This window comes from Mobula birostris, chromosome 2 (genome assembly GCF_030028105.1).
Source record: "Mobula birostris isolate sMobBir1 chromosome 2, sMobBir1.hap1, whole genome shotgun sequence".
Taxonomy (NCBI): domain Eukaryota; kingdom Metazoa; phylum Chordata; class Chondrichthyes; order Myliobatiformes; family Myliobatidae; genus Mobula; species Mobula birostris.
In genome coordinates, this window is record NC_092371.1 from 135,203,880 (window position 1) to 135,220,478 (window position 16,599).

Genomic DNA, 16,599 nt, shown 5'->3' on the forward strand with positions numbered 1-16,599 from the left:
ACCCTCAAGACCCCGTCTACTGCTGCCGTAAATGACCAGGCACCCTCTCGTCACCCACAGGACCCCGTCTACTGCTGCCGTAAATGACCAATTTCTCACCACCCACAAGACCCTGTCTACTGCTGCCGTAAATGACCAGGCACCATCTCACCACCCACAGGACTGTCTACTGCTGCCGTAAATGACCAGACAATTTTTCACCACCCACAAGACCCTGTCTATCCTCCAGTAACGTCAAATCTATTCCCACATGTGGAAATTTCCACTGTGGATCTCCAGTGCAATTCTCATTTTTTAAACTTAATTCATGTTTAAACATGCAAGGCCACTTCTGAATTATTGAACTGTAAAGAAGCTGTGATCTGCATAGAACTGTCCAGCATAGGAAGAGCCCCTTTGGCCCATAATGTGGTGCCAAACTAATAATTAAATGCCTAACTGATTTAGTCCCTTCTGCCGGTACAGTGTCCAGATCTCTCCATTTTCTGCACATTCATGTGCCTATCTAAGAGCCTCTTAAATGCCGCTATTGCACTTTACTTCACCACCACTCCTGGCAGTATTTCCTGCCACCCATCATTCCCTGTGTAAAAATACTTGCCCAGCACATCTCCTTTGAACTTTCCCCCTATTGTCTTCAGTTCAGGGCCTCTAGTATTAGATATTTCAACTATGGGACTGAAAAAAAAAAGTTCTATGCTTCTCATAATTTTATAAACTTGAGTCAGGTCTCCTTCAGTCTCTACTGCTCCAGAGAGACTTTGTCCAACCTCGTCTTATAGCACATGCCCTCTAATCCAGGCAGTATCCTGGTATACCACTTCTGCACCCTCTCCAAAGCCTCCACATCCTTAAAAGAATAGGGCAACCATAACAGAATGCAATTCAATGAATGCAAATCTTTTGCAACTTTCTCCCACTCCTGCACTAGCCGCCTAATTCACTTATTCACTTTTATTTCTTGAAATGCTGAAGAACTGAGGCCACCTGAATGTGGGCCAGGCAACGCTGTGCTTTGTAACCAGCTGATCCACAGGAGGCACCAGAAACCCCCTTCATTGCAAAGACTTTCACTTGAATATCAGACAGGAAAGGTTTCACGAACACCTGCTGATAATAGAATAAATGCCATTCTGCAAATGAAAATCAGGTTTGCCCAACACATCTTGCTGAAGGCAGTGTTCCAAGAAAAGGAAAAGAACAGACTTCTTTGAAAAGGGAAGTCACATGCCATGTAACCTCCCTGGTGGTGGGATTATTCCTCAGCTGATCATAAACATGGAGTGGAGAGAAGATCATTACCAATCCAACTCCCTCCACAGCCCAAGGACACGGCGATGCTTGTCAGTGCCTTAACCTGCAGCAAAATTCAACACATGGAATTCACTTTAAAAGCAGACAAGCAAAGAGCATGAGGCAAGGGCCAGTGTGGGTCTGGAATTTATTTATACAGTAGAGAGTCACATGATTGATTCACTCAAGGGAAGGCACCTCGGCAGCCTGTCTACAAGCTGAGCAGTAATCAGAGGTTCATCCAAATACCTTCCATTATCAAATGACATTACAATAACAAACAAGTCATAGGACAGAGATCCAGGAGAACACAGATGCACCCAATAAAACAGATGCATCGCCAATGTACTAAAGTAGGTAATAACCCACTCAGCTCTCCTCCGTGTCAGTAGAAACACCAATTACCAGGAAGACTATATCACTAAGTAGCATGATGAGCCCAAATGCCGTGAATGGTGGGCACTGAAGAGCAAGTCAGGGAGGGAAGTTTGTGGAAAGGTCGACAAGACGGAACGGAATAACGAAAGTCAACACTATAAGGAATGGGAGGGTTAATGTGAAGGGAAGGAATGAATGGGATATCATGCAGAGCCCGAAGAGAGGTACATGAGGGGTCATGAGAGTTAGAATGAATGGAGACTCTGGGAGAGGGAGAAACAGGAAGTGAGTGATGAGGGGACGTTACAACAGCGAGGGAGAGTGAGGGGTGATTTAGTGGGAGGGTGTCAGGTTGGAGACACGAGAAATGAAGATAAACAGGAAATTCAAGCAACACACACAAAACTCTGGAGGAACTCAGGCCAGGCAGCATCTATGGAAAAGAGTAAACAGTTGACGTTTCAGGCCAAGATACTTCATCAGGATTACAGATTTTGTAGAAACAGGAAATGTGGGGTCTGGAGAAGAGGGTGGTAGGTTGGTCATTTGCAACCAGAGTAAGTGGAAGGGTACAGAGGAGTTTTCTCCTCAGGTGGATTATGGTTTCCAGCCTAAATAAGGCTAAGTATCACACACCTTCAACATTATTCTCACCATCAGCAATATATTTCAAACTCTGTCCTTTGCTGTTTAAAATGCAGAAGGTGCCTTTAGCTTCCTGGTTCCCGAACCCAAACCCTCAGCTCTGTGTGTGTTTATTGCTATCAACTTGACAGAGCCAAGGCCTGAGTCTGTGGTGGGTATGTTATCCAGGGGACAGAGCCCGTCCACTACAGCTCATTACTGTGTATAAGATGGTAGAAATAGGAATCCCGGTCCTCAGAAAGTACATCAGGTGAGTCAAACTCCTTTACCGTGCCAGCGTCCATCACCAAGACCCGGTTTGAATCCATTATTGTGTTAATCCTGAGAGAAACAAAGCGAAGGAGAAATTACACAATTATCAGACATCACAGAAGAAAGTATAGCAAGTGTCAGTCCACACTGCTGGTGCTCAGAGGCTGGGAGATACTTCCCAAGAGGTTGCCATATGGGACAGCCAGGAAGATGTTAGCTATCATACTGGCTTCATCCACATGGATTCCAAACTTGTAATTCTGCAAGCTTAAAGGCCTTTGGAAATTGGCAACCTTCTAAAAAGTAATATTTTAGAACTAACTAAACCTTCGGGGTTGTGTGATCAATGCTTGTTAAAAACATTGAGGCTTTGAAGATACCATAACAAGACCACTTGTTGCCCTAAACCAGCAGCAAAAGACCAATAGAGGTCCAGCATGATCCCTGTGAAAGGATAAGACAGTGTGTGGTTATGAGTAAATGCCCTGAGGAAACCATCTTCACAGCAGCACTGGTGGAGGATAGAAGAAGGTTCCTGCCCATTCCACATTTACAGAACTGGCCACAGTCTCAGAAAATTGAGAGGTGTTGAAATATTACAAACATTTGTTGTTAATTAAAAGTAACTTTGAATATGAAATATCTCCTCCACCCTCTCTTTCAGTGCTTCCAGACTTGAACAATTATTTCAGGTCCATGGGTGGCTAGAGAGGGTACACGGCCCCTTCCTGCCCACAGTCAGCCAGATCCAACTTCTCTTTCTCTTCTCATATCTTCCCCCCACATGCACCTCAAGCTTTTCAGTTTGTTCTGCTCTTATTCTTTTCTTCATGCTTGTGACATTAAGTACCTGTGGGCGATTGTTAATACAGTTTTCTCTGCAAACTGCTTGCGTATCATCTCCTGTAGCAGCTGATCTGTTTTCTGGTCCACACTGGCTGTTGCTTCATCAATGCATAGAATCTGCACAACAAAGCAGAGTACTTCAGAATACTGGTACAAGGTGTGGGTGGACAACTGGACTGTTACAGAAGGCCATGAAGGTCCTGAGAGATTGCAGGCAGGATGCCCAGATTTACTGGCATATTTCTGGGTGTGAGATTTCAGCCGTAAGGTTAGACTGATGAAGCTAGAGAAGCAGAGAGATTTAATAAGGTGCACAAGAACATGATGGGTTAGAAAGCTGTCAACACTAGTACAGAGTTTCAAAGTTTAACGAACATAGATTAAATATTTTTAGTTAAAAAATTGACTATTTTAAGATTAGTTAGCAACTGGGACACAAATACAAGGACAGTGAAGGCAGAATCAATCATGGCTTTTATGATGAACCTGGGAAATCACACAGGGGATAATATTTTGACAGTCTGGGAGAAAAAAAGCAGTCTGACTAGAATGGGCATTAACTTAATGGGCTGAATGGCCTCTTTTTATGCAGTACTAATTCGATAATAACATGAAGCAGCTACAAAACATGTTCCTCAGGTGTACTAAGAGAGTTAGATTATAATAATGAGTTACATGACCAACATTGTGCATCTGTATTTTCTTGTGTCTTCATTTTGCATGGATCAAGTTTGCATCTCCAAGCATATAGAAGATGAGGCGACTAAAGAATGTGATGGAGCCAATGAACTACTCCCTGTAATGTGGGACAAGAAGAAGAGGGCAGAACCATAAAGTAGACCAAACAAGTCTGGTCGAATGAAGTCAGGCAACACTCCTTCACATTCAGAACAATTGACACCTAGGAGCTACTTCCCAAAACATGAGGCTGGAGACGTGGTGGGAAACACTTACAGATCTCTCTTAGGCAAAGGCATTAAGGGTTATTGGATCAAGGCAGTGCACTAAGTTAAAATGGCAATCAGACAATGCAATAACCTAAAGCACTTTCTGTTGCCAAGGTCTGCTGGAAACCACTTTGGGTTTCTCTCAGCTACTGACCCAATCCTTCTGAATATTCACTGAGCTGCAGAGAAGCAAGTGATAACCCACAGGGTGCCAAGAGACATTTAAATCAGCAAACAGCAAATAGAGATAGAGCACAGTTACACGGTAGGAATGAACTCTGGCAAGAGAAACTATCCTCTTTTAGTCGTGGGTTTTGCCCACCTCCACCTGCTCAACATGCTTCCTGACCCATGGATGGTGCACACAACTGATGTTATATCTTTACCACAGGCTATGTGTAAATGTTTAATTGTTACCATGTGGCTCCTGTGAGCATTTAGTGTTGAAATAAAGATAATCTGCTTGTCATTACACCAGTGAAGATCCATACTTCACGTGGAGTACTGTGAACAGTTTTGGGCCCCTTATCTAAGAAAGGATAACCATATAACCATATAACAATTATAGCACGGAAACAGGCCATCTCATCCCTTCTAGTTCATGCCGAACTCTTACTCTCACCGACCCACCGACCTGCACTCAACCCATAACCCTCCATTCCTTTCCTGTCCATATATCTATCCAATTTAACTTTAAACGACAACATCGAACCTGCCTCAACCACTTCTGCTGGAAGCTCGTTCCACACAGTTACCACTCTCTAAGTAAAGAAGTTCCCCCTCATGTTACCCCTAAACTTTTGCCCTTTAACTCTCAACTCATGTCCTCTTGTTTGAATCTCCCCCACTCTCAATGGAAAAAGCCTATCCACGTCAACTCTATCTATCCTCCTCATAATTTTAAATACCTCTATCAAGTCCCCCCTCAACCTTCTACATTCCAAAGAATAAAGACCCAACTTGTTCAACCTTTCTCTGTAACTTAAGTGATGAAACCCAGGTAACATTCCAGTAAATCTTCTCTGTACTCTTTCTATTTTGTTGACATCTTTCCTATAATTCGGTGACCAGAACTGTACACAATACTCCAAATTTGTCCTCACCAATGCCTTGTACAATTTCAACATTATATCCCAACTCCTATACTCAATGCTCTGATTTATAAAGGCAAGCATACCAAAAACTTTCTTCACCACCCTATCCACATGAGATTCCACCTTCAGAGAACTATGCACCATTATTCCTAGATCCCTCTGTTCTACTGCATTCTTCAATGCCCTACCATTTACCATGTATGTCCTATTTTGATTAGTCCTACCAAAATTAACACCTCAGATTTACCAGCATTAAACTCCATCTGCCATCTTTCAGCCCACTCTTCTAACCAGCCTAAATCTCTTTGCAAGCTTTGAAAACCTACTTCATTATCCACAACTCCACCTATCTTAGTGTGCTGACATTGGAGAGGGTTCAAAGGAGTTTCATGAAAATGATTCCGGGCTTGAAAGGTTTGTCATATTAAGAGCATTTAATGGCTCTGGGCCCCCACTCACTGGAATTCAGAAGAATGAGGGGTGAGCTCAGTGAAACCTATTGAATGGTGAAAGGCCTTGATAGAGCGGATGTGGACAGGATGTTTCCTGTGGTGGGGGAATCTAAGAGCAGAGTACACGTACACACCTCAGAATAGAGGGGCGTCCCTTTAGAATGGAGATGAGGAGGAACTTCATTAGCCAGAGTGGTGAAACTGTGGAATTTGTTGCCACAGGCAGCTGTGGAGGCCAAATCATTGGGTATATTTAAGGCAGAGGCTGATCGATTCTTGATTAGTCAGGTCATGAAGGATATGGGTAGTAGGCAGGAAATTGGGGCTGAGAGGGAAAATGGATCAGCTATGATAAAAAGGTGGAGCAGACTCGATGGGCCAAATGGCCTAATTTCCCTCCTATAGCTTATGGTCTTATGTGATACCAGCTCCAGGATGATACTGGATCCACGATATGCTGTCAATCATTCATGTTTCAACAAGATCACCTCTTATCCTTTCACACACTGATGAGTGCAGTCATTGCAAGAACACAGTACTTGAAAAAGAAATTAGGACAACAAAGAGGGTGCACAAAGTATCACAAGATTAAGAAAAGTCCTGGAGTATTCCATAAGCATATTAAGGGCAGGAGTACTAACAGGGAAGAAATAAGACCCACTGGAGACCAAAGACGCAGCTTGTGTAAGGATGTGGGCAAAGTCTGAAAATAATACATCTCATCTATATTCATGAAGAAGATGGACACTGCTCTTGGAGATATTAGGTGACTTAGGAGGCAGTAACATAGAACAGTATAGCACAGGATTGTCCTTTAGTCTACAATGTTGTACTGAACAAAGAAAACTAGTGACTCCCAATCAATCTCATCCCTCTTCCCTGCATATTGACCATATCCCTCCCTTCTCTGTACATTCATGTGTAAAACAAAAGAGGATTAATCACTGGGACCTTTTAAACTGTCTCTCAGACTATGGGAGGCAAGGGAGGAGATTGTTAGAACTGTTTGGTCACACTTGAGATGTCAGATGCCTGAAAATTAATAAGAAGGATAACAGAGATGAACCGGGGTGGGTGGGGGGGGTTTCGGTGTTATTACAAGGTAATGATGGCTTTGCTCATGTTCAGAGCTATCCTCCCAAGCTTCTGGTGTCATATGTTGGGGGGAATTCTGATGTCTGGTGCCATGCTGTGGCACAGGACTCTGTTGCCTCGGTCAAGACGTTAATCCACCTATGTTTATGCCAAATCAGCCACACATCTGCAGCCTGCATGTAGTTCAAAACTATAGCCAAAGATGGAGGGACAAAAGCTGGAGCAGAACTGTAGGTAAGGAAGTGGCAATAGCTGATAGATATTTCAACTGTAGGTAAGGAAGTGACCTCTCACTCCCAGTCACAGTACCTTACTTTTTGTGAGAACAGCCCTCGCCAGGCACATCAGTTGCTTCTGTCCGATGGACAAATTTTTCCCTCTCTCACCCAGCTCTGCATTTAATCCTCCTGACAAGGAGAAAGAACAATGAGGCAATCCTTAAGCAAGAACTGATCATCTAAAGGAGTGGGCTTTGTTCTCACAACCAGCCTACACTTACCCATTTTGTGGATGACCTCATGCAGGTGACACTGATAAAGCACGTCCCAGAGCTCCTGATCTGTGTGGTGGGTCAGTGGGTCCAGGTTTTCTCGCACTGTGCCACTGAACAGAAATGGATCCTGAGGGATAACAGCCATCCTCGATCTTGAAAGAGACAGAATGCCAGAAATGAGAGTGCAGTAAAATCACAAATTTGGCTCCCCTAGTGAGGAAGTACCCAGACTCTGCTCGTTCCAGTACAAAGGAGCACAGGATAGCAGCAAATCATTAACATAAGAAAATCTGCAGGTGCTGGAAATCCATAGCAACTCACACAAAATGCTGGAGGAACTCAGCAAGTCAGGCAGCATCTATGGAAATGAATAAACAGTTGACATTTCAGGCTGAGACCTTTCTTCAGGACTGAGAAGGAAGTGGGCAAACGTCAGAATAAAAAGGTGGGTGTGCTGGAAGGAGACAGGTGATGGGTGAGGCCTGGAGGGTGGGAAAGGTTAAAGGATGGAGAAGGAATCTGACAGAAGAGGAGAGTGGATCATAGCAGAAGGGGAGGGAGGAGGGCATCCAGGATGAAGTGATAGGCAGGTGAGAAGAGGTAAAAGGTCAGAGTGGAGAATAGAGGAAGGGGAGGTATTTTTTACTGGAAGGAGAAATCGATATACATGCCATCAGGTTGGAAGAACTGAGACAGAATATAAAATGTTGCTCCTCCACCCTGAGGGTGGCCTCATCTTGGCACAAGAGAACGCCACAGACCGACATGTTGGAACAGGAATGGGAATTGGAATGAAAATGTTTGGCCCCCAGGAAGTTCCACCTGTGGCGAATGGAGCAGAGGTGTTCGATGAAGCGGTCCCCCAACTTACGATGGGTTTCACCAGTACAGGGGAGGCCATACCAGGAGCAGCGGACACAGGAGGTGTCCCCAGCAGGTTTGCAGGTGAAGAAATGCCTCACCTGGAAGGACTGTTTGGGGCCCTGAATAGAGGTGAGGGAGGAGGTGTATAGGCAGGTGCTTGCAGGGTTAAGTGCCAGAAGGAAGATTAGTGGGGAGGAAGAATCATAGGGTGAGTGTGGATGTTTGGGAAATGGAAGGGATAGGGTTGAGATCAGCATCAATAGTAGAGGGAGGGAAGCCCTGTTCTTTGAAGGAGGAGGACATCTCCTATGTCATGGAATGGAAAGCTGTGTTCAGGGAACAGATGCGGCGGAGGCAAAAGAACTGAGAAAAGGATAACAACACCTTACCGTTTTATACATTCATCGCTGACCTGACAATCGTTGGTTGCTCATCCAGAATTCTCTTCAACTGAGTAACCTTTAGGGCAATTTCCAAGAAATTGATTCTCACATTGGTACAGATGACTCATACAGAGGCCAGGCATGTGGTAGTGTGATGGTTACCACATTGCTTTACAGTACAGACAACACAGGTTCAATTCCCACTGCTGCCTGTAAGGAGTTTGTACATTCTCGTTTCCAGTTGAGACAAAACTTCAACTGCAAATCCGCTGAGATCGTCCATTGTGTCCGGTGCTCCCGATGCAGCCTCCTCTACAATGGTGAGACCCGTCATAAACTGGGGTATCATCCGTCAAACATTTTAATCCCGATTTCCATTCCCATTCCAACATGTCGGTTCCTGGCCTCCTCTTGTGCCACAATGAGGCCACCCTCAGGGGGGAGCAGCAACACCTTATCTTCCATCTGGATAGCCTACAACCTGATGCCATGAATATCAATTTCTCCTTCCAGTAAAAATACTCCCTCGCCCTCCCCTCTTCTTCTATTCCCTACTCTGGCCTCTTCTCACCTGCCTATCACCTCCACTTTGGTCCCCTCCTTCCCTTTCTCCTATGATCTACTCTACTCTCCCATCAGATTCTTTCCTCTCCAGCCCTTTACCTTTCCCACCACCTGGTTTCACCTATCACCTTCTAGACAGCCTCCTTCCCCTCCCCCTCACCTTTTTATTCTGGCGTCTCTCCCCTTCCTTTCCAGTCCTGAAGGACGTTCTTGGTCAAAACGTCGACTGCTTATTCACTTCCACAGATGCTGCCTGACCTGCTGAGTTCCTCCAGCATTCTGTGTGTGTTGCTTTACACTTATTGTGTCTTTTTGTTATTATTGTGTTTTTTTATCTTATTGTGATTTTTTGTGCTGCATCAGCTCCAGAGTAACATTTTTTTCATTTTTCTTTACAAAATTGTACTGGAAATTACATTAAACAATCTCAAATATTGAGGCAAACTACTTAAACTAATGATGCCTAATTACACTATTCCATTTATATACCCATACCTTCCATTCCCTGCACATTCATGTGCCTATCTGACAGCCTCTTAAATGCCCCTATTGTATCTGACTCCAGTCCCATCCCCAGCAGCACATTCCAGCACTCCATACTCTGTGTTAAAAAAAGACTTTAGCCTCTCATCTTAAATGCATGGCCTCCAATACTTGACATTTCAATTCAAAAAAAAGACACTGGCTGTCCACGCTATGTTTCTCATAACTAGATGAACTTCAATCATGTCCCCCTCAGCTTTTACACTCCAGTATAAACAACCCGAGAATGTCTAACCTCCCTTTATAATACCTGCCCTCCATTCTGAAAGACTGGTAAATTTCTTCTGCGCTGTCTCCAAAACCTCCACATCCTTCCTGTAACAGGAGCACCAGAACTGAACGCAATGCTCCAGATGCGGCCTAAATGGAATTTTACAAAGGTACAACACTACCTTTTGACTCTTAACTGCAATGCCTTGATAATAAAGGTAAACGTGCCATATGCCTTCTTAACCGCATGATCAACTGCTGCAGCCACTTTCTGGGGCTATGGATTCGGGCCCAAAAACCTTCGGCATATCCACACTGTTAAGGATACTGACATTAACTGTGTACTTTCAGTTTACACTTGATCTCCCAAAGTACAACACTTGCCAGAATTAACTCTGTTTGCCCAGATCTGTAACTGATCTATCTTTTGGCAACCTTCTACACTATCCACAATGCCATGAATCTTTGCAACATCTGCAAGCTTACTAACCCACTCATCTATTTTATTTTATTTAGAGATACAAAACAGTAACAGTCCCTTCCAGCCCAACAAGCCCATGCTGATTAATTGCACCCATGTGACCAACTAACCTGCTAACCAGCACACCTTTGGAATGTGGGAGGAAATCGGAACACCCGGAGGAAACCCCACGGTCACGGGGAGCATGTACGAGCTCCTTACAGACAGCGCCAGAATTGAACCACGATCACTGGCGCTGTCACAGTGTTACACTAGCTGCTATGCCACTACGCCACCCCTCCAAGTCATTTATATCTATCGCAAACAGCAGTAGTCACTGACATCCAGCCAGCATAAAATGTCTTCAAAGCTCGGCATGATGATCACTCCTGGAACCATATGTGCTCTGTATCGACTCTCCCAGATCCATGCCCACCATCAAGCCCACTGCAGTGTACTCATCCACTGACCAGCACCCGCCTAAAGCAGAAATGTGCAGAAAAAACAGAGAAACTACTTACCGAAGTTCTAACAAACTAACAGTTCGTGTGTCAACACTGTCGATAAAAATCTGACCCTCCGTCAACTCCACCATCCGAAATAATGCCAGGAAGAGAGAGGACTTTCCTGAACCTGTCCGACCCACAATCCCAACTTTCTCACCAGGATTAATCCTGATGTTAATTCCATTGAGCACAGTAGGTAGTCCTGGCCGATACACAAGGACTACATCTTGGAATAAAATCATACCATGCTGTGGCCATGTAGAAGAAACCTGAACACAAAAATATACAGGTAACATTTTCAACAATTTGTTCACAGAAAAAAATCTCTCAAAGTGCCTTAAGCCTCACTGGTCTTTCAGCTGAGTGCAGTGGGCACTAACAAGGAATTCTGGAAGACAGAAGAAAAATGTTACTCTTGACAAAAGAATGTCCTAGGATGTAGAATTATTGATCTGTCGATGGGCAGAGGAAGACCTACAGGCAATCTACATTCTATAAGGATTTCACAAGGATGTTGAGAAACGCAGTGGAAGATTTTTACTCAGGGCTGATGACCATTCTAGAGTACAGGGTGAAGGTGATAAGCAGTTCTAGCCACTGAAAGAGTACCATTTACTGGAGGCTGTTCCAGAGAAAGATAACTTGTATCCCCTGATGTTGGTATGGGAATTTGCAGTAAGGTACCACACGGGGTGAGAGGTGGGACATCGACAGAGTGGAAGGGACATTTGGATAGTGCATAGTGTGAAATCATTTCACCCTTTGCCACCAATACATATGTGGATGGGAATGGAAACAAAGTGAAACACACGATCACATTTGGCACCACAGTAAAATTTATTATTCATACTCCAACTATTACACATATCTACCTTGCCAATTGTTGCTGTATTTCAGTGTTAACTTGTCTCATATGATAAACAGCACACAAACCAAAGTCTCTTTGTGCACAACCTCTGATAATCATTTAACAGAGTAAATGGTTTTCTGATCAAAAGGAACCACCTCAGACTTTCTCACATTATATGGATTCTATCCATGATTTTCCTAAACAGTGGAGTGGGTACAAGGAGCCATACAAGCACCAAATGTTTTTATGTTGTTATTATATTCTCTTTGCAGTTTATCCTCTCACCAAACCTTTCCACATCACTTTGCAGTTTTGTATCATCATCACAGCTCACTTTTCTACCTTTTTCAGACTTCCGTGTCAAATTTATGAAGACTTTAAATAGTTGAGTGGAAAGTAATGTTCCTTGTTTGCCCTAGTCCTTCCAACCTGAAAAAGATCTACTTTTTACCTTGTGTTATAGAACAGGAAAGTGAGACAGGGGAAGTTCAAGGCAACATGTTTCATTTAGAGTGAAGGACAAGGCTAGCAGGATTAGGGAACCCTGACTGATGAAGGACACTAAGGCTCTGATAAGGAAGAACAAGGTACATGTCAGGTTAAGGCAGCTGAGATCAAGTGAATGTAGGGGTACAAGTACATAGTTCCCTGAAAATGGTGACACAGCTAGACAGGGTGGTGAAGGTGGTGTCTGACTCTCTGGCCTTCATCGGTTAGGTCATTGTGTTCCTCTTGATGGAATCTGTCCTCGTTGGGTCTCATCATCTTTCTCTGTAATTGGACCTTCGACTTCTTGATAGAAGGGCCAGTCAGTCAGTGTTGGCAGTAACATCTCTAGCTCCATCACGGCCCCCTAGGGCCATGTGCTCAGCCTGCTGCTATTCACACTGCTGAGGTACTGCTGGATCCACTTCCAACCCAATCATTAAGTTGGTTCATTATGACACAAGTGGTTGGTCTCATCAGCAACGACGATGAGACAGCGTAGAGAGAGGAGGCAGAGCAGCTGGTAGAATGGTGCAAACACAACAACTTGAGCCTCAGTGTGGACAAGACCAAAGAGATGATTGTGGACCTTAGGAAGGTGCAGACAGGTCATTCCTCACTGCACGCACTATAAGCAGTTCCTCCATGGAGAGAGTTAGGAGCACCAAGTTTCAGGGTGTGCACATAATGTACTGTAGCGGTGTGCTACACACAGCGCTAGAATAACCACACGTAGTCGGTGAGTTGGAGTTGCGATAAAAAAAGATTTATTCAAACGTCGCGGCCTCCTTTAAAGCCTTCCCGTTCCCGCCCTCCCCAGGCAGGACTGCTGTGGGGAATGCATATTCACAGACCCTTTCCGTGCGCGGGGTTTTCCCCTTGCTGGTGAAGATGGCCTGGCGCCCTTTTTGAGGCCAGCCTCTCTGCCGGCGCGCACTGTTTCGTAAGCCAGTTCGTGTGTCCTAGAAAGTGGGTCGCCACAGTACGAACATATCTGGTCCCTCAAAACCAACTCCTTAGCAGTGTCTCCAGTTCCTGAAGAGACCCACACTCTAACTAACTTTTACAGGAGCACCATATGGGAACTGTAAGGCACCTCAATGCACTCCCTTCCAAAGGATTGTAAGGACTGCTGAGAGGATCATCAAGGTCTCTCTTTCATCCATCTGAGAGACGTATCAGGAGTACTGTACATGCAGGGCCCTTTGCACTGTCAGTGATCCATCCCATCGGCCCAGTAATCTCTTTGAGCCCCTACCATCAGGCAGGACATACTGTAGCATTAGGACAGGGACTATTAGGATGGGAACCAACTTCTTCCCACAGGCCATGCAACTTCTAAACTCCCTGCCACCACCCAGGTCTCATCACGTATGAAACGCCAGTAGTGTTACACTGTTTTCTTTTTAACCTGTAAAAAATGCACCTTATTATTTGTTTGGTAATGTTACTCTTTGTGTTGCGTGTCAGTTATACGCACTGTGTTCTGCACCCTGGTCTGGAGGAACGTTGTTTCGTTTGGAGGTATACATGTGTCTGGTTGAAATGACAATAAATTTGTACTTAACCTTGATTTAAGGAAGGCTCATAAGATGGATCCAACATTGGCTCAGAGGAAGCAGACAGACGGGGGTGGTTGAAGGCTGCTTCTCAGAATGGAGGTCACTGACGAGTGGTGTGCTGAGGGTTCAGTGTTGCAACTTCTGTTATTCATGATTTAGATAAATGATTTGGACACAAATACACAAGACTTGATCAGTAAATTTGTGAATACTTGAAATTGGGAGGTGTTGTTGACAGTAAAGTAGGTGTTGTAGATTGCAGGGGGACCTTGATCAGTTTGACAAGTCAGGCACAGAATGGCAAATGGATTTCAACACAGACAGGTGTGAAATAAAGGTAGACCAGCATAGGACTTACACTATCAATGGTAGGGCGGTAGGAAGCTTAATTGAACAAAGGAAAGTATAAGTCCATAGCTCATTGAAAGCAACATAAGAGAGACTGTAGATGCTGAATTCTGGAACCACACACACAAAATGCTGGAGAAATACACCAGACAGGCAACGTCTATGGAGGGAAATGAACAGTCAACATTTTGGGCCAACACACTTCATTAGGACCGGAAAGAAAAAGGCAAAAGCAAGAATAAGAGGGTGGGGGAAGGGGGAAGGGGGAAGGGCATGAGCTGGTGGGTGATAAGCAAATCCAGGCGAGAGAGAAAAAATAGGAAGGTGGAGGGGAACAGTAATATGTGAAAAGTTGGGAATAGGTAGAAGAAACAAAGGGCTGACAAGGAATCTGACAGTAGAGCACAGAAAAAAGGGAAGAAGGTGGGAAACTAGAAGGAAAAAGCTGAAGGTGATGGGCAAGTTGTGTGGGTGGGAAGGAAGAAAGGGGTACAGGACTACAGGGACAAGGGAAGACAAACGTGGGGTGGGGTGGGGAACAGACAAGAGTGGTTACTGGAAGGTAGAGAAATCAATATTAATGCCAGCAGGTTGGAGTCTGCCAAGGTGGAGTTCAAGGTGTTTGTCCTCCAACCTGCTTCTGGCCTCAACGTGACAGCAGAGGAGGCCATGGACATACATAGCAGTTTGAGAATGGGAAGCAGACTTAAAATGGCTGGCCACTGGGAGATCCTGGATGGGGTGAAGGTGTTAGATGAAGCAATGACCCAATCTGCATATTGATCTCACTGACTTGAAGGAGGCTGCACCAAGAACACCAGATATTATAAATAATCCCAATGGATTCACATCTTACATTGGTAACAATAGTATCACTTAGGAAGCACTTGGATTGGTACATGGAAGGATGGGGCTTGGAGGGATTTAGGCTGAATGCAGGGAACTGGACAGACAGCATGGTCAGCATGTACTCATTGGGCCAAAGGGCCTGTATCCATGTGGCTTTGCACTACGACTCGAGAGTTGTACAGGATGTTGCAGAGACCATAGTTGGAGTACCGTATGTGGTTCTCGATGGCTGGTTTTAGGAAAGATAGATTACACTGGAAAGGGTGCAGAAAATATTCGCAAGGAGGTTATCACAACTAGAGGGCACAAACTATAAGAAGAGATCGGATAAGCTGGTGCTGTTGTTCCTGGAGGGTGGGAGGCTGAGGGATAATTTTATAGAGGTCTGTAAAATCATGAGGGACATTGATAGGGTGAACGCACACAGACCTTTTCCCCATGGTTGTGGGTTGGGGGTCATGAAAAACTATGGTGTAGTTTTAAGCTGAGATTTAAAGTGGACTCAGGGACAACATTTTCACACAGAGAGAGTTGAGTATTTGGAATGAGCAGCCAGAGGAAGAGATTGAGGTACTATAGGTACAATTACAACATTAAAAAAGTTAGGTATACGAATAGGAAAGGTTTAGAGCAGTGATTCCCAATGGGGATGGTTACATGACCTAAGGGGGCATTAGGGGAAGAAGAATTTCCTGGGGGGGGGGTTGCAGTAAGCGGCACCCTAACTTGAGGCAAGAGACCTGACTGACCGTTAGTAGAGCAGGCACTTCAAAAAAAAAGAATGAGGCACTGGAACACAGGAAGAACCATAGCTCTGCAGGCAATGAGCAACTTGTCGTCACAACGCAATCTCATCTGACCTTACCAACCAAACTATGAATGAGGGATGCATAAATTAGAACCAGGGTGCCAACAGCTCCCCTTGACTCAAGGCACAGAATGGGTTCATGTAATTTAATAGCTGTTAGTCAAGTACACTCTCTCAATTTTCTCTACAGATCTATAGAAAACAGAACGTGCAATGATACAGCGCAGGCCAGAACCAAATAGTGAAGTAGAGCCAATCAGTGAACCCACTGACCCTGAGGATTCCTCCTGAGTTGTTCGAAGTGACCTCAGCTTCATATGTGCAGTCAGGAACCATCTTACATGATTGGTTAATTGTGTGAACTAGAATAGTATAAAGGTAGCTTGCTGAACACCAGCTTCATCCCAACTAACATTGAGATTCCAATCTGAATCCTTGTTAATGCATCTTCAGAAGAGATTCTCTTTTGTAAAAAGTCAAAACCAAATACCAACAGAGAATCAATCAACGACGAGCTCAAAACGTATATTGACGATAAAAGTATTCTGATTAGGAAAATGGTTTCTTGTGCAATAGATGGAGCACCATATATGACAGGTTCACATGCTGGTTTAGTGACATCTATGAAAAAAGAAATTCCAAGTCCTTTTGCAGTCCATCGTGCAATTCAT

General features: G+C 44.4%; 1 protein-coding gene across 5 annotated transcripts in view; it reads right to left on the minus strand.

Annotated features, from left to right (window-relative positions):
* Window positions 1-1,430: 1,430 nt before the first annotated feature.
* Window positions 1,431-16,599, minus strand: part of abcc10 (ATP-binding cassette, sub-family C (CFTR/MRP), member 10) — a 95,686-nt gene continuing 80,517 nt past the window's right edge. For all 5 annotated transcript variants that reach the window (XM_072248722.1, XM_072248731.1, XM_072248712.1 and 2 more), the window contains 5 exons: window positions 11,041-11,294; window positions 7,502-7,647; window positions 7,312-7,409; window positions 3,419-3,531; window positions 1,431-2,637 (listed from right to left, as the gene is read on the minus strand). In XM_072248722.1, the coding sequence (XP_072104823.1) occupies window positions 2,502-2,637; window positions 3,419-3,531; window positions 7,312-7,409; window positions 7,502-7,647; window positions 11,041-11,294 (747 nt within the window). In that variant the 3' untranslated portion in view covers window positions 1,431-2,501. The remainder of the gene's footprint in view (window positions 2,638-3,418; window positions 3,532-7,311; window positions 7,410-7,501; window positions 7,648-11,040; window positions 11,295-16,599) is intronic.